Source organism: Sylvia atricapilla, chromosome 8 (genome assembly GCF_009819655.1).
Source record: "Sylvia atricapilla isolate bSylAtr1 chromosome 8, bSylAtr1.pri, whole genome shotgun sequence".
NCBI lineage: Eukaryota > Metazoa > Chordata > Aves > Passeriformes > Sylviidae > Sylvia > Sylvia atricapilla.
The window spans coordinates 18,001,071-18,013,448 of record NC_089147.1 but is presented as its reverse complement, the minus strand read 5'-3'; the positions used below and the strand labels follow the sequence as shown (position 1 = coordinate 18,013,448).

Genomic DNA, 12,378 nt, shown 5'->3' with positions numbered 1-12,378 from the left:
TTGGGGCACTTTAGTTGTTCTGTCTATTGGACTAAACTAACATCATGTATAAAAACATAGCAGTTAGATGCAGCTTTACCTTCGAAAAACTTCCAAGCTTCATGGCTTTTCTTGAAAGTGGGATGATCAGAAGATTTTGATGAAATCACTGGAAAAAAACAAAGAAAGCAGGACAAAAATTGAGAAACATGTGGCAAAAAAGTTTGAACCTCTTGAAGTAAATGAAGTAAATGTATACTCTTGAAGCCTCAGACTTCAGTGTCCCAAGATCTTGCTTCATCTAATTGCCTTTCAATAAAACAGTTCAGCTGCACAGAATTATTCTCTGTGTTTTAGGAGGATGGATGACTGTCAATACAACAGCTGTACAGCCTAGAACCACAATCCAAATGCTGAAACGTTGTTCAAAACTCTCTCTGCTCTCCTCAGCCACATTGTTTATGCATGCTGATATTTTTTATGATATCAGATTAGATGATGTCACTTATGTCAATTCTATGATTTTTCTTCCTCTAGCAATCACTACAATGAAATGGGAGTCTGGTAATATCCTCCAGATTGCCAGTGAGGTCTGAACCTCCAAGAGAGCTTTATGTGGCAAAATCATTAGAGAACAATTATCTTACTGGCAAAGGAATTCATTAAGGAGTGCCCTGCAGGAATGTGAAGTGTGGGGCTAGATCAATGGATATACAACTTTCAGGACTAATGAAATTTTCTCTTCAGTTGTGATGGGAAGCTCATCCTGAATATTTCAACAAATAACTCATTTGTTGCATGAAAGCATCACATGTGTAGATCTTTGGCAAGCATTTCAGGATAACTTCCCTGAAAAAAGGGCTTTTGTTCATTTTGGGGGAAAAAAGTAATCTTGCATTCCTGTATCTTGCAACATTTTTACTGTTAGAAAATGCCTCATGCAACTAATATTTAAGAACTCAGACTTTCTTCTATGGGAAATTGTAATAAACAAGCTTCCCAACAAGACAGATTGTTGTGATCATCTATTTGTTTTTGTTGTCCATTCAAGTAAGATTATAGTTGGACTTGTAGGCGAGTCCACGGACGGCTGGGACAAGGCACTCTGCTGACCTACGATATTCTAGAGCACGTGGTTTTATTGCAAGGGTCGTGGGTCAAAGGGCCTTGCCTTCAGCCACCAGCCTCGGCTGAAGGGAAGTGCCAAAGAGAGAGGGAGAAAGAACAGCAGGGTGAGAGCTGAGAGAGAAGAGAGCAAGAGAGCAAAGTGGCAGGGGGAAGAGAGCAGGGGTAGGAGAGCAAGGATCAGAGAGCAAGAGTAGGGGGAAGAGGAAGAGCTAAGAGTTAAGAGTTAAGAGGAGAGGTAAGAGAGCGAGGTCCTTGTTACAACATATTATATCTCCTTTTGTGATGAATATTCTAAGTTACAGTGACCGACCAATACAAGACACAAAATCCTATAGAATCTACATACAGCCTATAAGAACTACTACATTACCATACTGTGTTATTTTTTAAACTCTAAAAACTACTCTTTAAACTTCTGTTTAGCTACATTGACTTTTGGATCCCTTAGCCAGCAGAAAGGTATTGCTCAATCAAAAGGGATTCTCCTTCAGCTAGCTAGACTATTGTTTTCAGGTTATATAGTAACTAAGACTCAGTATCCTACAACTCAAAGTAAGCTTTCATTTCTATTTTGATTATAGGTTTCATATTTTCAGAATCTTTTGCTAAGCAATCATATTCATAAGGTTTCCCTGATTCATCTTCCCCAACAGAACTGCCTAATTTTCTATGTTTGTCCTCCTACAAGTAGTTTCTTCCCTTGAATTGTGAACCATTTGGAACATGTATTGCTCTTCCTAAGAGATGTGTTGTTTTTGTGAGGGATTGCTTGATTGTAAATTACATTTCTGGGGTGCCGAATACTGTTCTGAGAAGAATACTGATTCTTTTGAGTTTTCTGATATGAAGAGAGTAGAAGAACCATTTCTCTGATTTTTTTTTCTCTGATAAACTAGATTTTTTTAATGTATTCTCTACTATAATTAACTTGGTTTTAGGCTGACATTGATGACACAAGCCCAGGAAAGAAGGAGATGCCTTTAATGAGAATATGGGGGAAGGGGAAAAGGTTGACCTTATCTTAGACAGAAGACATTGCGTGGCAGGGTTAGGAGACATTTCTTGGCAACATTGGCACACGGATTTCTCTAAGTTTTACCCACAAGATTTAACAGAGCCTTCTTATAAATGCTATCTAATGTCTTGTATTCACAACACTGAAAGGGGCAAACTGCAACAGTTCAAATTTCAGGTGGACCTTCCGAAAACACTACAGAGTTGCTGTAGCCAACATGAGTGCAGGAACAAAAAACTCTAAGGGCTCCATCTCCACAACAAGGCTTCCTTTCCAAAGAAATGTATTTTGTCCCTAAAGTAGAAGCCAGATATGCAGCTAAAATTTAACTGTCATCATTACACAGTAAGGAATTGTAGCCTGTAACTCAATTGTTTTTCTGTAAGTCCAATGTGTATTTGTACAAATTTATGTGTTGCAACAAAATGCATTTGCAACTTCTTAATGGCCTATGCCAATTTACATAGCCAAACTTCCTAGCAAATAACAAAATCTGAATATAAATTAATAGCAGTAGATATTACAGATACAGCTGTCAACTTGCTTCAAGTTTCAAGAAGCAGAATTATCCTTTCTCTTTTCTCCCTGGAAATCTGCGTCCTTCACAGTAACATCCTCTTCCTGTGAATAATTTAAAATTTAAAAAAAAAAAAAAAAAAAAAAAAGAAAAAAAAAAAAGAGATTATTCTACTTCTGCCTCTGCTTGATGTGCAAAGTTTTAAGAAATTTGCCTGGTGCTTTAGCATAAAGATACTATTTTGAACTTGGGCATAACTGCAGATGCTCTATAGGAATAAAATGTCAGGCAACACAGCAACTGTGATGTGGTGGAACACTGCTACCTTATTTGATAAATCACAAGCAGTGGAACTTAAGTATCCAAATTCTTCAGGCAATTTGTATTGCTCCTTTTGTTGCATCCTGGGCCTAACTGTAATACAAGTAAATCCCTTTGCAATAAAAATGCAACTGATCATAATATAAAATACAAAATGTGTTTGGAATAAAATTTCCTTGAAAAACCCAAGTGTTACTGTTGGGAAAACTAGAAAATATCAGTACTTGGAAAAGAGTTACCTTCCCTCTCAAGTGCAGCAAGTACCATACAAATCAGGGTGTATTAGCCAAATGCTAGCAAAGGTGGTCTTTTGTTTCCAGTCAAGAGGCTTTAAGTGGTAAAACAGTTGCTATGACATTTAAAGATATCCAGTATTTCAGATATCTTTTGGTATCTTTAATCTGGATTTGGAGTCAGAATAAATATGCTTTTAAGGGGCCAGGGTGGTTCTGGTGTTTGCCTCAGATCCCCACAGGGTGTTCTACCCCTCTACAGGCTGGCCAGCCTTGTCTCAGGTTTCCTGCTCTGCTTTGGGTCACTTCAAGTGGAGAGCAGCAATACAGCTGAGCAGACAGTGTGAAAATGATGAAGCCATAAGGTCTCAAATCCCTTTTCCAAAATTCATGCTAGAAATCTGGGGGAAAATATTATTTAAGGACTAGAATGAAAAATGATGGATTTTCTTCTTTTCAATAACTGCACTGATCAGAATTCCAGAGTTTAGCCACGAAAAGTAATGAGAGGTTTCAATGTTATAATTAGCAATAGCCTGAGAAGCTAAGAAAGATGTAGAGTGTCTCTTTGTGAGGAGGGGTATGACAGGTGGTGTGACAGTATTTGATATTGCTTTTTCTTCTGCCACTTACTCGGAACATGCCATTCCCTTTTCAAGAACTCTTGACAAATCCATATGATTCACTACAGACACTAAAGAACTTAGATCAATGAGAAAACACTCTACACTGCTTTCTGGCATTATCATTAGAGTTGTTCCTGTGAGAAATCAACTTTTCTGTTTATAAAGACACAAGCAGGGGGGTAGTTTACCAGCTAGCACTGTTGGCACAGCTGCTAAGCAAAACCACCTCTTCAAAGGAGTCAGTTCTCGAACTACAACTTCTTCCATCTCTGAAAGTATGGGTGTGGTGGCATAAGTTTTGAGCTAATCCATCCCAAAGAGATGGCTTGTTCTCAACTTGGTTAATGTCTGCCACTTGTTGCAGGTCATTAAATCCAAAGCTCAATACCAGCAAGCTGACCACTGCATTTCTAGCTCTGCTTTCTAGCTGCAAGTGGTATAAACAACAGTACTGAAGTGATAGTAAAAGTGCTACTTACTAACTGCTGCTAGACTAGAACTAAGAGCAAGGGAAACACCAAGAGGCAGAATGTAAGTTGAGTATTAGGTTTTCTTCTCCTGTCCACAGATTACACTCAAAAATAATCTAAGTTCAAATGTTTTATAGATGAACTTACAAGAAAATGAAGGGATCACAGGACAAGAACAAATTACAGACTTGAAATCAGTAGTCTCTCACCTCTTATTTCAGTAGCTGCTGTACCATTTGACCACGCTGTCCACTTATTTCTGTGTTTGCCAATTTCCTGTACTTTGCATATATAATGTCCTTGATCTGTTTGCTGGAGGCTTAAAATAAGAAATTTGTACATAGTTCCATGTTTCTCTTTAAGAAGATGAAGTCTTCGCTTGTGAAAATGATGAGTATAATTTCCATAATACTGGACAGACCCAAACTTTGTCATTTTGATCATCAGATGCTCCTGGGTAGGTGATGCAGCGAAGACCCACCGCACAGCCAGCAAATTGTCTGTCTTTCTCTTTTGAGAAATGTGGCAGTAAAGGGTAGCATTTTCCCCCTCAGAGTATTGCACTGTTGGTCCAGGAGAGACTGTCACATTTAAAGCCTCACAAATATCTGCAAAGGAAAAAAAAGATGGTAAGGATCCTCCATACTGGCACAACAGCACCATAATCTGCCCCAGCATGCAAGCCCACAGCAGGCAAATCCATGGTACCTGTGTAGTGCGCAGCAGTTTAATGACCTTGTAGAACCTGACATCGTCTGCCTCTCTGTGAATGTTAAGGACGGCAGGAGGCCCTCCCTCAGTGAGTCTGCTCTAGCATTTTTTCTGTCACTAATCAATAACATAGAGCTGACATGGAGACCTTGCTACTGTCACAGGACCGATTTCAAGTAATCTTTTATCAGTCTGAACAGTTTTGGAAAGCTGTTCCATGACCAGCGCTTCCGACAGCTTGCATCCTTCTTAGGACTTCCAGCCTAAATTATTTCAATAGCCAGTTTATGCTCGTTTGCTCCTGTGCCAGCTTTAAGCTTAAATTAGCATTTTCTTCTCTAGAGCTTACTTCCTGACTCAATATACAAAGCAATTATCTGGCCTCAGCCTTTGCTTTGTTGAGCTAAAGAAGACAAGCTCTGTTAGTCTCCTCTAGTAAAGTAGTGTCTTCCCTATTCACCCTAACAGCCCTTCTCTGCATTAGTTACAGTTTAAATTTTGGGTTTGATTGTATTTAATTTATTTTTTTAATAACTGACTGCAGTTCTGGAAAGAAGTTCTCCAATGTCCTGGGAATACTCACAGTACTTCTCAGATTTGACTGGGATATATGTTGCCTGGTATATCCCAGAATTATCTTGTCCTTTTTCATTATACTTTCATATGTGATTATGTGCCAGGTTATAAATAAATAGCATACTTGAGTGTTTTCCCTTCTTCGTCATTTGCGGTTCAGTTACCAGTGCATCAAAGAAATTCTTACTAATCCCCAAGTACGTGACTTTGCCGTACTAACTTCTGCTCCATGTCTGTAACCCCATCCTCAGTTTTTCCTATGTGCTTTGTCTTGCTGATTTACTAAGGTCACAGTTTCAATATGCATACTTCTGTCTGCTTCTTTTAGACATCATTTGTGCAGACCTTACATCATACTGTTCTCCAGATTATCACTGGAAAACCACTGAATTCTCTATATCCTACAATTCCCCATGCCCTCTGTTTCAAGTAATGTTCTCCTTAATGTTCTCTCATAATCAAATGATCATCTCAAACCTGGGTTAAATCCACCAGACTCGTTTTTCTGACTACAAATTCAAGTTAATCTGATACTATTTGCATGACAAAATATGACATGAGCTCATATCGGGACAAATGATTATTCAATTTTTCCATTTATTTCTGATTCTTGTCTTTAATGTTTTTCATCCTAAACCATCACTTAGACCAGTTCGTTGTCTCTCAGCTTTACTTCTAATAATAGCTAGTATACATGAAGGCTGAAAAAAGTGTCCACAGCTCTTCATTAGAGGAAGATTTCCCTTTCCTGACCTAACTGATTTATAATGAACTGATTTTCTGAGGCATGGGAATCAACACTCATTTTATTTCCTTCCTAATGCACATTAAGAATATCCTGATTAGTCATCTCAGAGAGTGATCTATTTTTGACCAATGGTGCATTGTGGCAATGTGCTCCCTACATGACTTGTGATGTTTAACCTGGTGCTCTGAGGGCATCCACTAGAGAGAGAACCATATTCCAGCAGTGAGCAAGGACTCCCTGCAATGCACTATGCAAAGCATGAACTGTCCTCTAAACTCTGAACTTCCTGTTATGTGAATACTGTACTGTACTCAAATACTAATGAGAATTGCAACTCTGGGAGAATGATATTTTCATTCCTGGACACTTTTCTAGCACATCAGCAAGGAACATTCTAACAAAGAGGATGAGCATTTTGGCAGAGACTATTGTCTGACATCAGCTCCTGAAACACAAACAAATATTTATCTTCAAAATAAGCAAGTAAAGTATTTCCATTCTATTTCTGAAGGAGTTTTGGAGACAGAGACACTGGTTTTACGGTCCCTGTGAAGCACTGAAATGAAGCGGTGAATTATATCACCTTACTTACAGTAAATCCACTAAATTAAATAAGTTGCATTGCAACTGTTTGAGCAGAATTCTGAAAATTAATAGTATGATAATTATTTTGTGCCACTTCAGTCAAAATCTCTACAGAAGGGCATGTTTATTCCAAGTAGACATTATTTTTTTGTTATGAAAGAGAATATATTTTGTATAAAAAACAGTTTGGCTTTTAAAAAAATTTTCTTGGAGAAACTACAGCTAAGTATGGATGAGGTTATTGATAAAATTATTTGTGCATTATTTGTGTGTCTGCAATTCACATAAATGCCAAAGAGGCTATTTCGGATTGCAGAAAGAATATAAATACAACAGGATGCTGAAATTTAAAATTAAGGTTGAATCTCACCAAAAGGGATTCCAGGCATGGAAAGCCATTTCAGTTATTATTCTCAGGACTTACTGGCCTTGGTGCTTTACTGGCAGAAGGGAAATCAGTAAATGGCTGTCTCTGCCATAAAAATGAGATTAAATTTTGAAGGTTGTGCTGCTTAGTAAATAAGGAATAACTTTGAGATTTTCAACAATTTTAGGGGTACTCAAACATACTTAGGCAATAAATGTTTAATAAATCATTTATAAAGTTATTGTTTGGGTAAATGAAAAACAAAGACCTTTTTTCTACTGGAATTATGACCACATCGTGAAAACTGTAAAGAAAAACAATTATGTCATTTTCCTGACATGTGAATTTTTTTGAAAAATCTGGCTAGGAGTAATTGTGAAATGGAGTCCCAAAATAAAAGGCAAGAAACTCATTGCTGAATTCCAAACTAGGCAGAATACAATGCCAAGAAGTACCCAAGAGAAAATACAGAGGAAGTTAGATATGGTGATGATGGAAGCCTCTATGAGAAGATAAAGCAGCATTGTAGAAGGAGACTCTGATCCCTTTCTAGCTGTTTACACTCATACAAACATTGGTATTTTATACCTAAAGCTTCTACTTTTCCTCTGGGGACATTTCAAATTTTGCATCCTTCATGTTTCTGAAGTGGGAACCTATCTCCTTATCTTCCATGGCTCCCATTGGTACAGCTGCACAAGTACAGCAATGGAGAGAATTTTGGAAATCTCATGCTGCTTTTATCATGGTATCAGCTCATGTTGAACAGGGTTGGGTGATGCTTTAAATAAAGCAAAAAAACAGTATCCATTTGATTTTATCCTCCTACTGCCATTGGAGGAGGAACAGTGGATGTTGAAGGAAAGAGTTCATTTACTTCCTATGTGGAAAGGAAAGCCCTCATTCAAGGCTCTTAGACACTAGTGGACATGTTCCTCCTGAATTAGCAGGCACTGGTCAACCCCAGCATAAGGTTTACCCTTGTAATGGGCTCCTTGCCAAGAGCAGGAGACTTCACAACTTAAGAGCAGGCTTGTGTGCCAACACAGCACCGAGTTTCTAGACTTCAGATTGCTGTTTCAACAGCAGAGGAATCACTGTTTATCTTCTTCTGCCTTCCCAATATAGAACGATGTACCCGTTCAGGTGGAGCTCACCACAAGGATTTCAGTCTCGTTTCTGCTTGGAACGGGAAATTATTTATAAAAGGGGGGAGGAGAGAGAGTCAAAGACTTGGTGATGTCTTTGCAGTGTGCTTAAGCATCAAAATTCTCTCCTTTTTACGATGACCTTGCTTAGTTGCTCCCATCCCAACATTTTAGCTGTTTGCTTCTCTGGTATGTTCCACCAGCACGTCTCAGTAGCCTGTGGGGAGTCAGGAAAGGTGAAAACTACCTAAGCTCTGTTTTGAAAAATCCCACTTTGAAAATAGTAGTCTGCTTCCACCAGTTCAAGTCCAAGAATTAGCTAGATCTGGATTTTGCTGTCTGCCATATTACACAGCAGAACACTTTTAACAGCACTGTCAGGAGTACCAAACTACACTTCTAGCACTCAGAAACTTGTTTATGGCAAGGCCTCTCCCCTCCGTCTGTGCTGGAACAGTGCCAAAGGACTTACAGCGGCCACTGGGTACTTACATGTTGTGAGCAATTCCAGCATGGCTGCGGTTTTGTGGGAGAATCCCACTTACTTCAGCTGAGATAAGAGTGGAGTTGTTCCTATGCACAACTGCTCACAGTCCAGGTTTAGTGCTGCAAGGACTGACAGCTGGGGGACTGGGATGTCTGGGGACCAGAGGGGCATGCAACCAGGGTGGTTACCTTCTGATCTCAGCTTTGCATTACCAGAAGCATATGGGATAGCTTTTATCTGCGTTGTAGTTTATTCAGTGAAGTTATGCTACTGTCAAAGCCTGCTTTGGTTTGATTTCCTTACAATTAAAAAGAGCAGATGAGCCAGGAAGAAGCAAAGCTCTTTGTTTAAATGAAAATAATTAGGAGCGGGCTAGCAAGAGCACCAAAAAACAACCAGCTGTTTTCAGTTGAACAGATCTGTCTGCAAGTTTCACAAGTCAGAGGCTCCCCCTCAGAGAAAGCTTCTGCATCGACTAAAGATGGACTTGAACCAAGCCTCTGCCTCCACCATCTCCTGCCCTTCTGGAGTGGAGTTCAAATTCAACCCCTTCATTAGCCTTGAATGAGCAAGGCTTCCCCACCCCTCTAAGCTCACTGCACCTGGAGTTCAGATCCAGACTCTGCGCCTGTTCTGCAGCTTCAGGTCACACAACACTGTCCAATACACCTTTGTTTTTGGAGGCAAAGAGGTCTAAAAAGGAGGACGCTTTTTACAAGCGCCCTACAGGTTCCATTTCCACCAGATGCCAACGGGATCAGGGCACCTGTGGAAAAAAGCAATGCCAAACCTCCCTTTGCTTCGGCTTTGGCTAGCATAGAAGTGGCTAAGGGACCCATTTCCACGAACTTGCACGGGAAGGGTTTTCTTTTCTGAAAGGATCCGATGGCCGTGAAGAAGCGCGGCTGCCGGGGGCGCGGGGAAGCGGCGGCGGAGCGGGGCAGGGCCCGCGCTGCCGGAGGCTCCGGGGGCTCCGAGCGCGGCTCCGGCCCCCGCCCGGCGCCGCCTCAGCCCGGCCCGCGGCGGGGACCGGGGCTGGGGGCCGGGGCAGGGCTGGGGGCCCGCCGGGCGCGGACCCCGCGGTGCCGCTTACCTGGGGCCGAGGCCGTGGCCAGCAGGGCGGCCAGCGCCGTAGCCAGGAGGCGCATGGCCCGCGGGGCGCCGGGTCCCTGTGCCGACTGCCGCCCTCCTCTCCTCTCCTCCCCGGCCTCTCGCCTCCTCCCCGCCCGGTCCTCCGGTCCTCCCTTCTCCCCTTGCTTTTCATCTCCTCCCCTTTCTCCTCCTTTTTTTTTTTTTTTTTTTTTTTTTTTTTTTTTTTTTTTTTTTTTTTTTTCTTCCTTCCCTCCCTACGTTTTTGCTCTCCCCAGTGTCCTGCTCCCCTTCAACTCCCCGCTTTTTCTCACCCCCTTTCCCTGTCGTTTCTGTCCACATCACCGCTGTAGGGTGGCATTAGGGCTAGACAGAGATGCTCCATCGCTAGCCTCCGCGATCCTCTCTGCACACACATACCCTCCTTGCCCAAAGGACACAGATGTGTGTCGATGGGAAATACTCCCAGCCTGAGTACAGAAAACCTCTGTATGAGCAGGTGAGGCAGCTCGGAGGCTGTGGGGTAGATTGCTGCGATGGGGAAGGCTGTATCAGGCATCTTCTCAGGTTTCCTGACGTGGTGGCAATTTTGCACGCCCTCATGCCCCATTCCACTCATCCCATTCCACAACTGGAACAGGACCACCATTCCCTGGCAGTTCTAGCTGTCATATAGAGTCTTACTGTGACTATCTCCCATTCCGGTGGTGGCCGCCTGGGGGCAAGGGGTCTGCCAGGCAGGAGCAGCCCATCAACAGGCATGGGGATGAATGCTGCAGGCATTTAGGATACCCGTGCCAGGACATTGCACACCGTGCTCTGGTGTTTGCCTTCTGCTGTGACAGCACCTCCTGCCCACTGACAATCAGGCTCTCTAAAACCATCCTGAATTAATTGCTACAGTAGCTTAAGGTGCATCACCTTAAAGTTAGCATCCCTGTCTTCAGGATGGTAACTACTGTAGTACTAATGGCACTACAGTGCCAGGCCAGAATGGACAAGGGAAGTTGGCACCTTGCAGATCATTCCTGCTTTTCCCCCATGCTCCTTTTGAAGTGTTTATCACTTGAAAGCCTTCAAATCTCCCCAGACATGAATTCAATACTTCTGCCTGCAGGTATGATGGGTTATATATTCAGGTTGTAGAAGCATGGATGATACAAACACATTGGCATTCCTGCTTCCCTGGATAGGGCAATTAGTGTGAATTTAGCTACTCCACCCCTCTCCTAGTAATCACTTAGACAGGATAATACATGTCTGCTTTTAAGCATCACAGAAAATTTAGCGTGTGCTAAATCTGATCCTTGTGAGACTGAAAACTGCCTTTAAAATTTTGTAATTTGTTTCCTCCAGGGAGAACCTTTACTGTCCATACAGCAAACACTTCTCACAAGAGACTGACAGGTCTGGATTATGCACAGAACAATCAGCAGACTTGAGGAAGCAGAAGCAGTTTTTAAAATTTTTACTGCCTGGGGAAATAATTGAAATCTGTAGATTCAAAGCTACTCCTTTAACACAGCGAAGGGAAATCCTATCAAAGAGGTAAGTTAATTTAAAAAAAAATGGACAAATTCACCAAAAACATTCTACCAGCAATTATGTAGTTTGATAGTTCTGATGGAAACTCAATTTCAGGAAATCCTTGGACTGCTAATAGAGAGGAAACCAGGGATGACTGATTTTGCACACCCTTCCAAAGCATCTACTCCTTACTGTTGCTTGAGACAAGATAGGTTGGATGGACATCTTAAACCTTCTCATATAATTCATGCCTCACTCCATGTCTCTCATAAATTCCTTCAGCCTGTTAATCTTTTAATGGTGTGTACAAAATACTGGTGTAAAGAAATCAATAAGGACTGCCTAAGGTCCCACGTGAGTGCCTGGGCCCTACAGAGCTGAAAGATGCACTGCAAGAATCAGCATCAATACTTCTTGTTTGTCAACAATTCCTGTTTGCACCAACAGTTCCTTTAATTGTATCAAGAACCCTGAAAAGCTTTGGGGCAGAAATAGATCATTTAACTGGGGAGAAGGTTTTATATAATGTATTTGCCTATGATAAAAGACAGAAGAAGAGTCAAAGGCACATCTGGACTTGTGAAATCTCTCATGTCTGACAGTTTACTGAAAACATGCTCTTTCTGTTTTGCACTTGTGATCTCTGTACTTTTGACAGGTCCCTCTGTGTTGTGGGTTCTGTCTGTTGTGTAGAATCACTTTTACTGCTCTGTCTTAAAAGTTCTTCAACAACATAAAAAGTGATGCTTATTCTTAAAGGGATATTTATTCTAAAGTTCCAAAGGTACTTTTAAAAATGGTCTGGGCTTAAAATCTTTTTTACTTGTCATTGCATAAATGAGCTCAGGTGA

At 41.3% G+C, this 12,378-nt stretch overlaps 1 protein-coding gene across 1 annotated transcript in view; it reads right to left on the bottom strand.

The window, feature by feature from the left end:
- Nucleotides 1-10,075, bottom strand: part of VSTM4 (V-set and transmembrane domain containing 4) — a 30,688-nt gene extending 20,613 nt beyond the window's left edge. Inside the window, exons 1-3 of the mRNA XM_066323893.1 lie at nucleotides 10,005-10,075; nucleotides 4,499-4,897; nucleotides 80-148 (exon numbers count right to left, since the gene is read on the bottom strand). Coding sequence (XP_066179990.1) covers nucleotides 80-148; nucleotides 4,499-4,897; nucleotides 10,005-10,059 — 523 coding nt within the window. The 5' untranslated portion in view covers nucleotides 10,060-10,075. The remainder of the gene's footprint in view (nucleotides 1-79; nucleotides 149-4,498; nucleotides 4,898-10,004) is intronic.
- Between the last annotated feature and the right edge of the window lie 2,303 nt (nucleotides 10,076-12,378).